We start from the raw sequence: 16,298 nt of genomic DNA, 5'->3' as shown, positions 1-16,298 counted from the left end.
AGAAACACTAGTAGGGGGTGGAGGGAACAAATTAATAAACTGAGTAGGCCTATTTGTGAGAATAACATTTGTTAGTTACCAAAAATGTTTTTTTTTGGGTGGAAATTGTTGTCAACATCTACTTTTCATTGATGATTGGAAATAAGCAGTTTTAACATTTTTACATGAATCTAAATTCTTTGGGATTCTGATAAACATTAAAACAAGTGATGTAATTCAAAAAAGGCATTACATTCTGAGCACATGGCTCTTGGCAAGAATTGAATTTCTACAGACTGACTAGAATCAGACATTAACACACTGATGTTTAAAAAGATATGCAAAAAAATCGTTAATATAGCCTAATTACAATGGAATTCACGATATTTCGGCGAATTAAATCATCTCCTTTGAAAGACAAACCTCTTGCCTCCGAAAACCAAAAGGCAAAACCACAATAAGCTAATGACAATGATTGGTGCTGCCATCTAGTGATTAGAATTTCAACTATCATAAAATGGCAACGCTGGAGACAGGTTTGACGAAAAATTTATTTATAAATCGGTTGCCAATGCAACGGTTATTTCATCAAAACATTAGAAAAAAATGGAAAAGGCAAGCAAAGCGTTTCGTAGGTAATTTATGTTAATTCTTTTTATAGCAGTTATAGTTTTATCATCAGAACAAATTGCCAGTTAAGAATTGTTTAATTGCAATTGAAATTTATGTTTTGAAATTTATAGGAGTAGTGTAAGAATAAGGTCAGCTGGGAGTGGGCACACTGACTTGCAGCTTGTAATATCAGAAATTAAAGAAATGCGAGCTGCTGCTAGGTGGTTTCAGAGTTCTCAAACTTCTGCACTTGGAGATCTTCTGAAGTGGTCTCTCCGAGGTGAGAATAGAGCAATACAAGAAACAGCAGCCCAACTTGTTGAGCTCAACATGATTTGGAGTGATGCTCAGAAGAACTTTGCTGGTTTGTATAAGATTTTTAATATATTACTTTTCTGAAACTAATTTGCCTTTTTATTATTTAGATAATTTAAAAGACTACAAGCAACAGTTTGAATTGATGTTGGAAGGTGAAAATCAGGTGGATAACTGCAAGCAAAAACTCTCTTTGGCAGAAGCAAAAGAAGCCAAATTAAGAAAAGAATATAAAAAAGCTTTCAAAAGAGAGCAACCTTCTGAAATTCAGGAAGTTGAAGCTCAATTGAAACAAGCAACTCATGCTTGTGAATTGGCCCAGGAAGAAAGTAATAATATTTTACTGCCACGCTAATCAATTTATCATTATACCTTTATCTTACATTAGCGAGTGAATGCTCAAAAGAGAATGAAGCAGTGAAGCTCATCAGAATGAAGCAAAGCTTGCTCAAAATATCTGAATCCTATCTAGAGCTTGCCCATAAGTGTATTCATGTTTTTGAAGCACAAAAAGAAGTTGCTTTGGCATTGCCTGATGTTCATGATGCCAATGTAGAAAATATTAAATATACAGGTAAACATTAAACATTAATTTTTTCAGTTGTGACCATGACTTATTAACAATGCATCTATTTAATTCCTTTATTTTTAGGGGCGGTTTCGGGTCGAAAAGCTGTGCTTGAAGCAAAAGATAAGGTCGAACGTTATAGGAGAAATTCTCTTTCTTCTGAAGCTGCCAGCCAACCTCCACCCTACAATCCACATTACTCACAAGCTGTTAATGCGCACAGGCGAAGTAATACGTGTCCAGAATTTATGCAACCTCAACATGACAGGTCGTCTGGTTGGGGATGGAACGCTTCCCAGCAAATGAGCGAAGACTCCCCTCCTAATCAGTCTATGAATGGATTCTCTCGACCCGCCTCAAATGACCGATATCACTAGGTGCCTCATCTGAACAGATTCATCTCTCGGAACAAAAGTGCGTGGGAATTCGTCCCGCACGAACAATAATTTCTTTTTGTTATGCAGGACCGAAGTACTTTTTTTAAATTTCATTTTGTAGCCTTGGGTGGTATTTTTCTTGAAGTCTTTCATGAATGTTGTTGTTTTTCGAGTGTGCGTTCCACTCGTGACAATTTTAATCCTTCCATCCGAAACTCCCCTATATTCGCTTTTTTTAAAGCGCTCCATCCAAAAATGACTTGCTGAATAATGACCCTAATGTGTTTACATACGTAACACTTTAGACTTAATTGCATGCGAACAGTATTCGACTTTTCAACAAGTTTCGCTTTGATTTACCCCCGATTTACCCATGGCTTTCAATATTTTTTTCTAGTCTTTTTTCCCCGCGGCTTCAACCAATTCGATGTTTTAACTCAACTGTATTTTGCCAATTTGTTTCCTATTTTTTTTTCTAATCAAAATCCTACCTCCTATCGTAAGGCACAAAATTGTAGGGTTTTAACATTTTCCCTTCTCAATCTCAAACCAAGTTATTCTATGCTGTCCGATGAAATAGTGGTAATGTAGCTTTAGCAATAAATTTCGATCTTTTTTTCGATAGCATTGCAATATGCACGTTTATAATATTCCACCATGAAACTTTTTGGTTCTACAGGAAAATCTAGAAATTTGATGACATGACATTATTTTTCGCGTGTTGACTAACGTTGACTTCAGCCATGAAACCGCACAGTAAACATCAGGTAGAGGGAGAAGAAAAGCGAATAAAAATTCTCCTTCTGTTATTAATGGGACTGTTGGGCGAACAACTTTTTACAAAAGCCACGTTCACGGAATCAATCGAACATCCATGTACATCATCAGATATAAGAGGATTTACACAATATATCAAGGATAATCGGGAAAAAGTGTGAGCTGGAACATGTTAAATTGAACTATGGCCTCGTGCATCTTTGAATCTTTACAATATATTGATTTAACCTAATTATCGTTTTAATAACTCTAAATAGAGAGGGTGTCCTTGAGTAATCGACGTACGGTAGTCCCCATGTTGAAACTTCCCAAAACTGGTGATGTCCCGTACGATATCTACAAAGAGAAAATGTTACCCTTCTTAACTACTCCAAAGACCAAATCATAATATACTAACCTTGAACAAGTAGGGTTGGATATCAACAAAACCTGTGTCAAAGATGAGATCCAGTTCGGGTTGGTTGGGCATTTTGGGCACATAAGAAGGACGGTTCATCGATTCGGCGATGTACAGGATCTTTTCTGCCAACAATTCGCCAACCTTTTCCCTGTATAGTTGCCGTTCTATAATGAAACGCATATTTAATCTGGTGATTTACAAATGCTTGGTAAATTAGTTGAGCTGAGCACTGTATACCAATTTCGCTAGCAAGTGTCATAATTTCCATTCGTAGGTTCCACACTTCCCAGGGGATATTTTCGGATGGGAAAGGCCATCTGGCCTTTTTTGTTTGATAGAAAGTCAAAGATATATGACCAGATCTTGCTTGACCTTGGGTCTCTCGCTCCTGTGATCGTAGGCATTCGCTAAAGGCTGTCGCTTCTTTGTGAACTATTCTTTGCATTTCACCAGAACTACATCGTACCTTGATGAAACGAAGAAAATTACTCAAAAGAACATAATACAATAATAAAGTGAATGTAGCTTTACATAGGTGAGGTCAACAAAGTCACAGTCCGTATCTTCATAGCCAACGGTTCCTACAGTGTATTTCCCATCTTGCTGGTAATGGAACTTTCCCAAAGTTCTGTGGAATAGCAAGGTGTGAAATAGACTTGAAACAGCTTCTTCCACCTGCCTCCCTTCAAGTGCCTATTAATTGAAATTGTAAAATAAATGTTAGTATTAAAACTAGTGTAAGAACACCCAGCATAGCAACAGAAACTGTAATTGTTTTGAAAAAAACAGTCCAACATAACATTTGTACTTCTACAAGGTGCGAAAAAAGCATACATATTTCAAAATTCTTGTAAAACTAATGTAGCCTATCTATCCTTCATTCTTTTGGGGTGTAAATTATTACCACTAAGGGCCTTATTATGTTAACTGAGCCCTGACCTTCATACAATTATATAACCACAATACATTCTTTTCTCATCTTATTATGCAGATGTAGAAATAAAAATTGAACTCAACAGCAAAAAAAATCTCAGTAAAAAAATTTACAGAAATGAGAAGAATTAATATTTACCATTTCGAAAACCTGAGTTCTAGCATTCATTGTTCACATGCCAATTTGCGACGTTTTTAGGCTCAGCAACACTTTCACTTACTTTGATAAGTATGCTTTGCCAAATGACTGTCCCATATAATAAATGTTGCAGTTAAATGGAAGGCAATTACTGTTTGTATACACACATGAGAAGCAAATCACACAACACACATATACAACATTACATTTGAAACTGACTAAAACATCTTCACTTTCATGGAAATGAAGTAACTTTGTTGTTACAAGACAAAGAACTGGTAAAGCAGACGTTTTATTTACTCTCACTGTTTTCACACAGCTGAGAGAGCTAGACGATAAGTGCGTGTTTGCCAATTTTGACCTATTTAACTCGTTCCAAAAAAATCAGACCAGGGAAAAGAGAAAACAGACGGGGAGTTGGGGACGCTTCGAATATTTCGAACAGACTCTTTTTTAACATCGGATATTCTCAGATTAGATTGCGAGTTTACACATTTTTTTATCTTTTTTGAAACTGAACTATAACGGATCCAGTTACTTTGATACCTGATCTAATCACTCGGACCAGGGATAATGCGGATAATGTCAGACCATGTCAAGACTCAGAGCGCGGAAACCACCAAGCGCGATCAAGCAAAGGGAATAATACAACAGAAATCGTGAACTAATGGAACAAAATAATGTATTTTTAAATTCAAATAACAATACCCATCTTGATAGAATGGACTAGAATAAAACTTTCTACGCAAAACAAGTAAGGATGTGCTCCTACTATTTCAAAATTAGAAGAAAAGCTGTATGAAGGAAACACTTTCTTATTTTAGGCCTTGATAATTGCTTTGCCAGTATTGACACCGTTAAGCATATCAATAAAAGCTTGAGGCATGTTTTCGAAACCTTCAGTATACGTCTCTCTTACTTTAATCTTTCCCTGTTAAACAAATACCAATATGAGAGATGCGCAATTTGTTAAACAAAATTGTGTGCTTTTTTTACCTCTTGAATCCATTTTGTCATTTGAGACAAACCTTCCATCCAACGGGACATCCACCGACCCACTAGGAATCCTTCCATTTTCAGTTGTTTGAAAACGAAAGCGGGTTCGCAAACTGGAGCCATGGATGGTGTTTTATCGTTATAAGCTGAGATGGATCCGCAGACAGAAATACGTCCAAAATCCTTCATATGATTACGAATCGTTGTGGACAACAAACCTCCAACCTGAAAAAATTAGTGCAAAACAGTTGAAACGTGAAAAGCGACAATTTACAAGCGTACTCTGCTTTACGTTATCAAAGTAGCAATCTACTCCTTTTGGGGCAGCTTCCTTCAAACTTTTATCCCAATCTGCCGTTTTATAGTTGTAGGCCTTGTCAAAGCCCAGCTCATCGACAAGCCATTTTACTTTGTCATCACTTCCAGCAAACCCAATAACGTAGCATCCTATTAGATTAAGAAAAAAACTTTGAATAGTAAAAATTAACATGCATTTACTTTTGATATACCTTTGATCTTGGCAATTTGTCCCACTAGACTGCCCACTGCGCCAGCCGCTCCCGTGACTACTACAACATCTCCTTCTTTTGGCTGACAAATTTCCAGAAGCCCAAAATAAGCAGTGTTCCTTTAAAATTTGAAATAAGTGCCATAATGTAATCAAAAATGACAACCAAACAAAAGTGAGCATACCCAGGCATTCCAATGGCTCCAAGGCCTAGAGATGGAGATAGGCTCCCAATCTCTGGAAAGTGGGTGAAAGATCCAATCATTCCAGTAGCAACATTACTTGGGTTAACAACAGTATGAGTGCTCCTATTTAAAAAAAATTATGAATATTACTATCACAATTATTTAATTATATGTTCATAATACACACCATCCCCAATAGCCAACTAATCTGGTTCCCAAGGGATATTCACCATTTTTTGTGGCAATAACCCTATAGAAAAACAGTCAAGTGAAAAAAAAAATTAGTCAAATGTACTACATAATTTGCAATATATGAAATTGTTCATACTTAGCCACCTGACTGCCAATCATAGTAGAGCCTTCTTGAAGAAGCCGTGCACTGTATGGTCTCATGTAAGGATCAACACTAAAGAAAAGTGCTTCAACTAGGATCTCTATACAAGGCAGAATAAATAAAAATTAAGTATATCAATATTAAATTTTTAGAATAGAAATTTTGCCTCCAGCTTGAAGTTCGGGGATGTCAAAATCAACCAGTTTTAGATTCTCTAGTTTTGGCAAGCCATCAAAATGGTGTGCAAGAATGAATTTCTTCCCTTTGGTTGGTATATCAATCATTTTGTATTGGTTCTGTCAGATTTTTCAGATTGTATTTGTATCTGTCAGAAATCAGAAATTAATTAATAGATATTAAATTGGATTAGATTAAAAGTTGCTAGCTAGCTGAGTTCAATACTGTGAAGTGAACACAACACAAGAACTTACAAGTTACAACAGTGATGTGGAAAGTGGAACCAGAAATGTCTGGAATGGCGAAGTTTTTTAAAAAATTACTTTGACTACGCTCTTATATGGGGATGGGAAAAGAGTCGTGAGTCGTCCGACGGATTCAATCAAGTTGTGTTATCGGATATGCAACGACGCCTCTTTTTATCATTCTCATATCTTTTACAATCGTGTAGAAGCATAACAGTCACCATGAATTAACATTATTTTACAGATTTTTATATAATAATAACAGTTTTTTTTTTCAAAAAAAGTCACTATGAATTCACCTTTCGAAAGTGTTGAGTGTGAATTCTCAGTGTTGCCATTCGTGGTCAGAAACAGCAACAGTTTGTTGGATTTATTGTTAGTTTTTAAAAGCAGAAAAGATAAATATTTGTTTATTTTTTTTTAAACAATTGTTTTAATCCTAATTTTTTTAGTGACAATGATGAATTATGAAAAGGTGCTGTACACATGCATTACATGTATTTCAAAATTTCGGAAAACAAAATCAATGATTGCTTGCCAATCCAAAAGTTATATCTCATCTTTCCCAGCCATTATAACAGTTTTATTGGCGAAGTCATTCCCTTTCCATATCAATGTCTTTGTCGTAAGCTCTTCCGTAAAGACCAATGGCTAAAGTCTCCGATAAGGATCGAGAAGCAACCAATCCAACTTCACCGTCATCGTAGATGTTAAGTTGAAGACTTCCGACTGGCAACAGCTGCAATTCCTTGGTAATACAAGTAGGATAAACTTGATGGGCTGATGAAAAATTACCCGCTAGTTCAAGCGCATTTATCTGAGCTATCTGGGTTACTGTTGGCTTAGCACAACTTTGTACATTTTCATTGACGCAAGCAACAACACCGCACAACTGCAAATTAAAAGTGATGGAAAAGAAAGATAATTTAGCAAACGGAAATTTCTTGCACAGAAAAATCAGAATTAATTATTTAAAAAAAAAATAGATTTAGCCACACACCTGAATGTTGATTGTATACGTTCCACCACCCAGTGTCCGGAATCCACTATAACTAAACAACCGGTACTGATCACAGACCTCATCCGTGGGGCAAACAATGGAATAATTTAAATGACAGCACAAATCTTCGTGGCACAAAGAAACGGTTTGAGCCTCGCCAGTTATTAACTCCATGTTGGAATAGTTGGTGAGGTCTTCGTACAACATTCCATGCGGTTCCATCCAGCGAGCCTTCAACAATATTATATTACTCTTCATAACATTCTAAATACTTTAACGATGTTATAAATATATATTACGGTAGAACTGCTGACTGAATTTGCAAGAGTACTTTTTTCATTGCCTCCGACCTGGGCGATGACTAATCGTGTCCCGGAATCGGGACTAGAGGTGTAATTAATTGCACCAGCAGCATCGTATATACCGCTTCCTATTTGAGCATTGGCTGGAAGATGATAATTAGAAGCTAACAAAGTTCCGCCTAGGAAACGCGTCCATCCCTCTTGCATTTGAATGGCTACATAATAACGTTTAAGAAATTAACTGAAGAAAAATATTCTTTAGCTTAAATATTTCCCTACCGGTAAGGAATGGCAGCTCGTCTACCCAGGCGGTAGGAAAGACAAAGTCTTTGATTCCTTGTTGGTAGTAGAGAGTCAATGCAGGTTCGTAAAACATTATATCGAAGCATGTCATCATCCCAAAATTGATTCCAAAATCGGTGGAGAAAACAGTGAGATCAGTAGCAATTGGGACCTGAAAAAGAGGCTCCAGGAACAAATGAGTTTTCCGATAGCTTCAAAAGAAAAGAAATCATACAACAAATGATACTTTTCTCTAAATCTCTTCATACAAGGTTTACTTACCGAGCAAGTAAGACGCCGTTTCGATCAAATACAACGTCGCTACTGTATTGAAATGCTCCATCATCCGGGCACACTTTTAATTGCCAAAAAATATTAGAATACTGAAGTGCAATGAAATTAATATTGTTTTTATTTTAATTTACCCCCATTTTCCGTGGTGTTCTGGCCTGCAGAACACACTACTATTTCGCCAACGTTAATCACTACGTAGATAGCATTTTGACGCGCATAGCAACTCAACTTTGTGAAGACTAGATCTTGGTCAGGAATCGTTGCATTCCCATCGCATAACAATTGCGGAGCAGAACTATTGATGGATGGAAACTGTTGTAGAAATGGTCGTGCAGCCAATCGCGATAAAGAAGAGAGAGTTAATGTTGTTATTCCGTATTCAGGAAAAACTATGATGTCAACACCCTGCAATAAAATCCAAGGCGAAATTTTAATATTTCATTAAAACATAGCTTGTAAATCTTACCAAAGATGCAGCTTCGACAATAAGTTGGTTGTAATTATTCAAATTTTGACCAAGTACTTCCGCTGGAGTTTGGCTGAACACGCTTCCTGTCGGAGAATATTCGACAACAGCAGCGATGTATGGACGCGCCTTAATTAGAAAACATTTTTGATTTGTACCGCAATGAAATTTCTTGAACGAAAATAAATAAATTTGTTACAAGAACTGTCGGCAGTTTTGTGAACGCTCCAAAACAAAACAACAGCAAAATCCCGTTTAGACCACGATTCATGATCTTGTTTTCGTAAACTCAGCAACTTCAACGCAGTCGGTACTAGAACACAATGTGAGGTTATCCAGGGTACGTTATATACAGGACGTAACTGAGTTAAGGGGTTCAGGATTATACTGTAGATATGGGAAAATCATATTCATGTGCTAGACCGAGAGGCTGTAAGCTGTACACTGTGCATGTAACATACCTGTTGCTGCGATCTGTTTGAATCACGGGTTTACGTGAGTCCAAACAACTCCTTAAACTATGACACGTGATAAAGTTTTGAAGTGATCTCATACCAGGATATGTCTCTTCAGTACTTCTGGCATCTAAAGTAAACATGGTAAATATTGAGAGATAATAGTGACTTAGTGAGTGCTGTTATGGAACTGTAGTCATAATACTTGAAAGTCAAACCGGTCAAACTGAAATTTTGAGCTTTTTTCCAACCGCCTGAGTGCGCTAGTAGTATGCACAACAATATACATGTGCTAGCCTACAGGCCTGAACAGAAGTAACGGAAGGCTTTATGTAGCAGACGAATCAGCATCACCAGTCACCACTCACCACCAGTTAAAGTCGCACATTGTGGCAAAATAAAAATGGAATCACAAGGACAACATCATGAAGGAAAAGGAAAACGAAACTTCAATAAAAAGAAGTGGCGTGAAACTCAATACAGTCATAAAGAAAGAGGTAAAACAATTTGAAAATGTCGTTATACAACTTAAGATTTTTGTCAAATGTGGTTTACGGCTGTCAAACTCCATTGTGGAGTGCTTCACATACCCAAGTTTCATACTTCTGACATTTTTCTTTCAGTGTCGGAATGGGAGAGCAAAAGAAAAGAAGCCGTGAAAAGGAAATACAGAAAGATGCTGAAGAAAGATGAATCCACTTCTACAGTTCAAACCACATATCAATTGTACAATGCAGAGGAAGGAAATGTTAATGGTTATTCAGAACCACCTCGTCAAAGGTAAGTTCTGTTAGTTTCAAAATATGCATCTTAATATTTATCGTTTTTTTTTTATTGAAGGTTGTCAGAGTTTCAGAGGGCCAAACTTGAATACGAGCGCATTCAAGGTCTCAAAGAAGAAGCAAGACAGGAAAGAGAACAGAAAATTAAGGAAAGAGAGATTGCCATCATTAAGAGTAAGCAGATGAGATTAGAACGAATCAAGAAGCTGACACAGAAAACCAAGAAAGGACAGCCAGTAATGAAGGGTAGAATAGAAATTCTTCTTCAGAAAATTCAAAAACAGGTTGCTAATGACAGTTGATCCCCTTAAATCTTGAACCAAACCTCGCCTACGAAATATCATTACACAGTTTCTTTCAAACTTTCGCCATTTTCAATGTTCAGAAAAAATTAACAAAACTCGTAACTCAAATTACACATAAAAAATTAAGCTTGGTTATATATTGAACTTCAGAATATTTGAACATGTTTTCTCTCATGAGACCAGATCACCAGATATAGACAACCATCACAAAAGTCTTGATCAACATACTCAACAGGATAAGCATGGTAATCACATAAAAGAAAACTGGATAGCTGTTTCAAAAAAAAAATTATATCTTCATCTTGAATGTAAATTAGTTCACACCAAAATATGAGATATTACAAAAAGTAAATAAGAAAATTAGCTTGTGAAAAGAAAAGTAAACGACTAGTTTAAGTCTAAACGAAAAACATGAAGCTCAAATCACGGGTTGAATCGATATGAGTCTGCAGAGCAGTTGAAGACACAGCTTGACGATTTCCAGTCAAACTAAAATTTAAAAAGGTCAGTTTTCATTCAGTTTAAAAAAAGATTATACAGAATACTTACTTGTCATAGTACTGGCGTCCACGGAAAGCAACAAGATGCGAATAATAGCATGGGGCTGGATACGATACAGAGCGAGTGCATCGGGTAAATAGATAGCACATGTAATATGTCAGCATCTGAATGTCGTTAGCCTGAAACTTGCTATCATCCCAGAGAACGTGATAATGCGTCGGCCGACTAGTACCCTGCAATAAAAAGAAAACAAAAAACTTAATGAGAAAACTGAAACACAACCAAAACGAATAACATACCTGAATTCCTTGGTGTGAAACGAGGAAAAAGTCTTGCTCAACGGGATGCACGATCGTGTTATCGACAATTGTTCCAGGTGGGACGTTCTTTCCACGGCCACACTGTTTTAAAAGGAAGAAATGTCAAATTTGTACCAACACTAAACTTGATCATTTACAATAATACCTCATCCCTCTGATCTTCCGGAAAAAGACGAGTATGGTGGCGCTTCTGGACAACGATGAAAGTTACAGGTGGATTGTAGCCAACTTCCAGTTTCATGCAAGCCTTGCGAATGGCGCTAAGCTCCCATTCAAGAACCTAAAAAATACCGATTTATGGTTTTGGCAATCAGTGAATTATAACTTAAAATGAAAGGATTCATACTTTAGCGAATTGGCCTTCGCTCACACCATCACGGTAAAAAATGATCCGTTGTGGCTTGCCAGTTGAAGTTGCTCCAGCCGCCCTGTTAAATTTCCGCAGCAAATTGTAAACCATATTCTCCATGTCTTCAATGTACTCCTGCTTTGATTTTTGAATTCTGATCTCGCAGCAGTATTGCGAGGCGCGGGGATCAACACTTCCTACGACGGCTGCGATAGAAGGTTTACCAGAATCTTGTTGATCTGCACCAGGATGCGTCACATCAGCTCCCATGATGATGACTTGTTCGTTCAATAACATCTTAGGGCTATAAAATTGAGATTTTATTATTTTCCTCCCTTTCCTGAAACACAAGCGAATCCTACCGAAAATCGCGTGAAATCAAATTGTTGATTCCTCCTAGTTTAGCGTTGAGCTTCAAGCAAATATTGGCCATGGTTGACGGATCTGGTCCGTTTCTTCCAACCACGTTCTTTTGCTGTATGCATTGCGTGGTGATCTTAAGATCTAAATCCCCAACACGCTTAACAATTTCTACAAAAATAGAGATGTATTATTAACGGGCTCAATGTATTAAGCATTTAGTTTTTCTTACCGTAAGCGGGATCGCCTTTGCGGTTGATGATGACAAAAATTATCTGAAGTTGTGGAAACTTCTGCTTAGCCATTTTCATATTGCTTTCCAAGTCACGAGCCCCGCAAGGCCTGTTGAAAAGTAGCTGGCCCATAGACATGCCTGCAATTGAAAATAACAGATTAATGTAAATTGTTTGTGAGCAACGGAAAAGAATTTACTTACCCATTTCTCGACCAGCTTTTGTCAATGCTTCAATGAAAAAATTAATTTCACGATCACCGCATCTAGTGATATTGATTAAACCAAATGAATTCATCGCCTTAGCTTCGATAAACTTCATGTTCCTCATGTTCCAAACTCCGTCCTTAGGAATGATTGACGAACACTCTCTGTCACCGTATACAAGCTTAGGCGTAGGCAGTACTCGCCCTGAATAAATATTTTGGTTGAAAAAAAAATTATTTCGGTTTTTGTAATTTAACGCTCAATCGTTTTGAGATAAAATTAATTTTGAAAACATATGCTAACCTTGAATTTTGGCCATCTGTGTATCTACCGAAATGCCAAAATGTTGAGCATATTGATCCTGAGCAAATTGCATTCCATTGACGGAATCGAGAATCTTTCTCTTGCGAACATCAGCGGGTGTGGCAGCAACTTTGATCATAGCAGAAGTTTGAAAGTCAGTCAACTTGCGACGATACTCTTGACCTTCGGCAATCGAGCACAACTATCGAAAAGAAGATTTCCGTAAATTTAGTAATTTACTAATAACTAACAACTGGCAACGAACAAATAATAAAATATAGTGAAGTGCATTTACCTCCATTGGTACCAAATTCTTTTTCTCGCGACTTCCTACCCAGACACAGGGAAGGTGGGGATACTTCAACTTCATATTAAGTTTCGTTTCAAAGTATTCTTGAACCGTGATAGTCTTGCCATCGCATTCAAATTTCTCAGTGTTGGCAGCTCCTTTAATACCATTACATCCAACCGTGGCTATGTATTTCCCGCGGTTATAGGAAACCTAGAATGAAGAATACTATTACACTCATATTGTGATGGAAATAGTCTAGTTGGTATCGTACCTTCAACGTGGCAATTTTCTTGTGAAAATCACCATAGTCACGATCATCCAACCTATCACCGGGTCTAGCTCTGAACATGTCTGCCATTATTACGTGAACTAGGCCGGATTTCAAAAAGGCACGTTGGGTTGCGTCAACATTAAGAAACGGTTTCCAACCAAGACGCAAGGACTGGAAATGTCCAAACCAGACCTCAACTCCTCCTCCGAGATCCTCGCTTCTTCCAACAGGCTTCGAAAGCAAGCAACTTCCGAGCATCACCTTTGTAGGACTGTAGAACAAACAGTAACACAATTGAAAATTATTTGACAAGTGAATTTTACAAGCTAAAAATTATTACCGTTGAGCGGCGCCATATTTTAATGCGATATCCAATGCTTGAATAGGACGAAGGGGTATGTCCACGGACGAACCAGAACCACCTTGACAGTAACTCGCAAGGGCCCCCACATCAATTTCCACCTCTCCAGTTGGTTGCAAGCTGATGATGAATTCGTTCAACCTAGGAGTTTCACGATCCAATTCTTGAAATTCGAACTTGATGTCAACCTTGGACATTTGAGATTTGTTTTAGTACAGTAACACAATTATACAAGTGATTCGTATTACCTTTGAATCCAAGCCCGGAATTCGACGAGCTGTGTAAATGTTCTTTTTCAAATCAAAAACCGGAAAAATGTCTTTGAAACGTGCTTCGCTCTCTAGGAACTGCACGATGACTTTTCTGTTAATAATGGTGAAACATTTTAGCATTCTATAAGTAAAACTAAACCATCACAAAAACAATACTTGAAAAGCGTTTTCGGAGGAAGAGGTTTAACCTCAACGTCGTAATGATAGAGAATTGGTTTCTTCATAATGACGGCAAAATGATTCGCAGAAAGCTTGATCGGCCGACCTAAAGTTCCTTCACCACCTGCAACACTGCGTGGAGGGGGGCGAAGTGCTGCACCCTGAGCTACTAGGCGATGGGTTTGGGGCGTGATCGAACGAGGTTGAGCTGCCTGCGGAGCAGCAGGACGTGGTTGTTGCGTTTGAGGAGCTGCAGGACGTGGTTGCTGCGTTTGAGGAGCTGCAGGACGTGGTTGCTGGGGCGCACCAGGTCTTTGGGCCATTCCTTGCGGAAATTGAGAAGTCGTAGGAGCATTTGGACGCTGCTGTTGCATAGCTTGCTGACCAGGTCCGGGTTGGCGTTGCTGCTGTACATTTGGAGGACCAGCAGGGCGTTGTTGCATGACTTGGGGTCCAGCAGGACGTTGTTGCATGGCTTGGGGTCCAACAGGACGCTGTTGCATGGCTTGGGGTCCAGCAGGGGGCTGTGGCATGGCTTGTGGCCCAGCAGGGCGCTGTTGCATGGCTTGGGGTCCAGCAGGACGTTGTTGCATGGCTTGGGGTCCAGCAGGACGCTGTTGCATGGCTTGGGGTCCAGCAGGACGCTGTGGCATGGCTTGGGGTCCAGCAGGACGTTGTTGCATGGCTTGGGGTCCAGCAGGACGTTGTTGCATGGCTTGGGGTCCAGCAGGACGTTGTTGCATGCCTTGGGGTCCAGCAGGACGTTGTTGCATGGCTTGGGGTCCAGCAGGACGTTGTGGCATGGCTTGGGGTCCAGCAGGACGTTGTGGCATGGCTTGAGGCCCAGCAGGGAGCTGTTGAGAACCTAAATTCAATTGTGCCATTGCTTGAGCAGGAGGTTGTTGCTGCTCCATTTCCGTGGCAGCTTGTGTTTCAGCACCTTCTTGCCCACCTATTTAGTAAATAACAAACATGATCTTTAGTAAGAACAATCTCAGTTTAGAAAGTCAATTGAGATTTTTACTGTTCTTTACCACTTGTCTGCTTTCTTTTTCTGCCCATTTTTCAGCTTGTGAAGTGAATATTTGTTTTGTAAAACCTATAAAATAAGTTTATTGCACTGTTAGCCAACAATACTTTATAGGTTTGAAGCAAATTTGCCAATTAAGCAAAGTCATGGACACTATTAGTCTAATGTAATACAATGAATTTAGGTCAGTTTTCAAAATGAATCTTCTATCGTTTCGTATCTCGGAAATTCAAGTACTTATTCTGGTTATTTCGACATCAACTCTCTAAGTTTAAAATCTAAATTTTGCACAGTATATATCACAATTTGTTTTACAATAATTTGAAAAGCAAATTACAGATACCACAATTAACAATTTAGAAAACTTACGAAAAATAACTATATCGTATCAGCAGCTCTTCAACTATCAGTCTTTCTCGTGACGACGTTCTAAGAACAATGCCTGGAATGGGTTGTCGTTGAAACGTTGCAACAAAGATTGCAGTTTGCACCATCCGGCCATCTTTGGAAGGGCGGTTCTTAAGATCACGTGATAAATGAAAACAAATACTTGTCTCCTTCCCTATTGGTCGGTCGGTGGGTTATCCCTTGGAGAATACTTGGAAAGGGGAACTTGGCCTTGAATTTTTCTAGAAAGACTAAGCTTGCGTTGCATTTGGGAAAATAACTGCAGTTAAGTTAATTCTCACTTTAATCTGAATATGTTTAAATGAATAGAAACTCAAAGTCTTTGGTTGAAAAAACTAAGTCACTGGAAACATTTTTCTTCATGTCGTGAGCTGTTATGGAGCCACCAGGGAGCCACCGAAATTATGTCTTCCGTTTAGCATTTAGTTTACATCGAAATGTAGCCTACTAGTTTGCTGTAAACTGCAATGAAGTTAAAGTTGATTTGGCTGACTTGCTTTGGCGTAATAATTAATGCTTTTATTACGTTTTATGGTTGGTAGACTCAGACGTAGACTCATCAAAGTTATTTTCAGCTCATCAACTTAAAAATCTTGCCGAATTATTATGATGCATAACGGTCACAAGTTCACGAGACAAAATTTTCCTTCTTTAGAAATCATCCTTTCCTTTGATTTTAAATTAATTAAAGCAAAAACAGGTTAGCAGTCACAAAATAGCCATACGAGCATCATTCGATCAGATTTAAATTTTACTTTCGAAACGTATCCAAATTTCCAGTAATCCTCCATTCCACCGTTAT

General features: G+C 38.2%; 6 protein-coding genes across 11 annotated transcripts; 2 read left to right on the top strand and 4 right to left on the bottom strand.

Moving 5' to 3' along the window:
- The first annotated feature begins 471 nt into the window (after positions 1-471).
- Positions 472-2,475, top strand: LOC124197519. Its single transcript, XM_046593031.1, has 5 exons — positions 472-614; positions 723-955; positions 1,017-1,235; positions 1,295-1,480; positions 1,559-2,475. The coding sequence occupies exons 1-5, from the start codon at positions 586-588 to the stop codon at positions 1,849-1,851; spliced, it is 960 nt and encodes a 319-aa protein (XP_046448987.1). The 5' UTR covers positions 472-585; the 3' UTR covers positions 1,852-2,475.
- Positions 2,476-2,635: 160 nt separating this feature from the next.
- On the bottom strand, positions 2,636-4,598 carry LOC124197520 (autophagy-related protein 101-like). The gene is made up of 5 exons (XM_046593032.1): positions 4,101-4,598; positions 3,560-3,721; positions 3,266-3,494; positions 3,026-3,192; positions 2,636-2,964 (listed from the first exon to the last, which is right to left on the bottom strand). The coding sequence occupies exons 1-5, from the start codon at positions 4,128-4,130 to the stop codon at positions 2,878-2,880; spliced, it is 675 nt and encodes a 224-aa protein (XP_046448988.1). The 5' UTR covers positions 4,131-4,598; the 3' UTR covers positions 2,636-2,877.
- A 167-nt stretch (positions 4,599-4,765) lies between these two features.
- On the bottom strand, positions 4,766-6,857 carry LOC124197518 (prostaglandin reductase 1-like). Of its 2 annotated transcripts, none has more exons than XM_046593029.1 (9): positions 6,555-6,857; positions 6,290-6,448; positions 6,118-6,223; positions 5,977-6,039; positions 5,790-5,912; positions 5,606-5,724; positions 5,389-5,543; positions 5,097-5,321; positions 4,766-5,031 (listed from the first exon to the last, which is right to left on the bottom strand). In XM_046593029.1, exons 2-9 carry the CDS (start codon positions 6,405-6,407, stop codon positions 4,921-4,923), a joined length of 1,020 nt encoding a protein of 339 aa, XP_046448985.1. In that variant the 5' UTR covers positions 6,408-6,448; positions 6,555-6,857; the 3' UTR covers positions 4,766-4,920. The 2 variants fall into 2 exon arrangements, with proteins under 2 accessions (XP_046448985.1, XP_046448986.1); XM_046593030.1 differs by having other exon boundaries at positions 6,290-6,419; positions 6,555-6,698.
- Positions 6,858-7,029: 172 nt separating this feature from the next.
- On the bottom strand, positions 7,030-9,547 carry LOC124197516 (pantetheinase-like). 3 transcript variants are annotated; one of them, XM_046593026.1, is made up of 9 exons: positions 9,351-9,547; positions 9,089-9,276; positions 8,890-9,018; positions 8,555-8,828; positions 8,412-8,484; positions 8,127-8,341; positions 7,845-8,062; positions 7,546-7,776; positions 7,030-7,437 (listed from the first exon to the last, which is right to left on the bottom strand). In XM_046593026.1, the coding sequence occupies exons 2-9, from the start codon at positions 9,158-9,160 to the stop codon at positions 7,141-7,143; spliced, it is 1,509 nt and encodes a 502-aa protein (XP_046448982.1). In that variant the 5' UTR covers positions 9,161-9,276; positions 9,351-9,547; the 3' UTR covers positions 7,030-7,140. The 3 variants fall into 3 exon arrangements, with proteins under 3 accessions (XP_046448982.1, XP_046448983.1, XP_046448981.1); XM_046593027.1 differs by having other exon boundaries at positions 9,089-9,202; positions 9,351-9,515; XM_046593025.1 differs by having other exon boundaries at positions 9,089-9,515.
- Positions 9,548-9,671: 124 nt separating this feature from the next.
- On the top strand, positions 9,672-10,488 carry LOC124197522 (rRNA-processing protein FYV7-like). Its single transcript, XM_046593033.1, has 3 exons — positions 9,672-9,841; positions 9,968-10,124; positions 10,185-10,488. Exons 1-3 carry the CDS (start codon positions 9,748-9,750, stop codon positions 10,426-10,428), a joined length of 495 nt encoding a protein of 164 aa, XP_046448989.1. The 5' UTR covers positions 9,672-9,747; the 3' UTR covers positions 10,429-10,488.
- A 214-nt stretch (positions 10,489-10,702) lies between these two features.
- Positions 10,703-15,612, bottom strand: LOC124197515 (protein argonaute-2-like). 3 transcript variants are annotated; one of them, XM_046593022.1, is made up of 17 exons: positions 15,458-15,601; positions 15,093-15,157; positions 14,358-15,010; positions 14,056-14,327; positions 13,876-13,990; positions 13,607-13,815; positions 13,267-13,537; positions 12,999-13,205; positions 12,704-12,905; positions 12,398-12,604; positions 12,194-12,334; positions 11,964-12,132; positions 11,599-11,905; positions 11,398-11,532; positions 11,232-11,333; positions 10,981-11,165; positions 10,703-10,920 (listed from the first exon to the last, which is right to left on the bottom strand). In XM_046593022.1, exons 2-17 carry the CDS (start codon positions 15,118-15,120, stop codon positions 10,830-10,832), a joined length of 3,294 nt encoding a protein of 1,097 aa, XP_046448978.1. In that variant the 5' UTR covers positions 15,121-15,157; positions 15,458-15,601; the 3' UTR covers positions 10,703-10,829. The 3 variants fall into 3 exon arrangements, with proteins under 3 accessions (XP_046448978.1, XP_046448977.1, XP_046448979.1); XM_046593021.1 differs by having other exon boundaries at positions 14,056-15,010; positions 15,458-15,612; XM_046593023.1 differs by lacking the exon at positions 15,093-15,157 and having other exon boundaries at positions 14,056-15,010; positions 15,458-15,575.
- Positions 15,613-16,298: the final 686 nt, after the last annotated feature.

The sequence above is a fragment of the Daphnia pulex genome, chromosome 7, assembly GCF_021134715.1.
Source record: "Daphnia pulex isolate KAP4 chromosome 7, ASM2113471v1".
Lineage (NCBI taxonomy): Eukaryota > Metazoa > Arthropoda > Branchiopoda > Diplostraca > Daphniidae > Daphnia > Daphnia pulex.
Note: the sequence above shows the minus strand (reverse complement) of the source record. Positions and strands in the feature narration are given on the sequence as shown.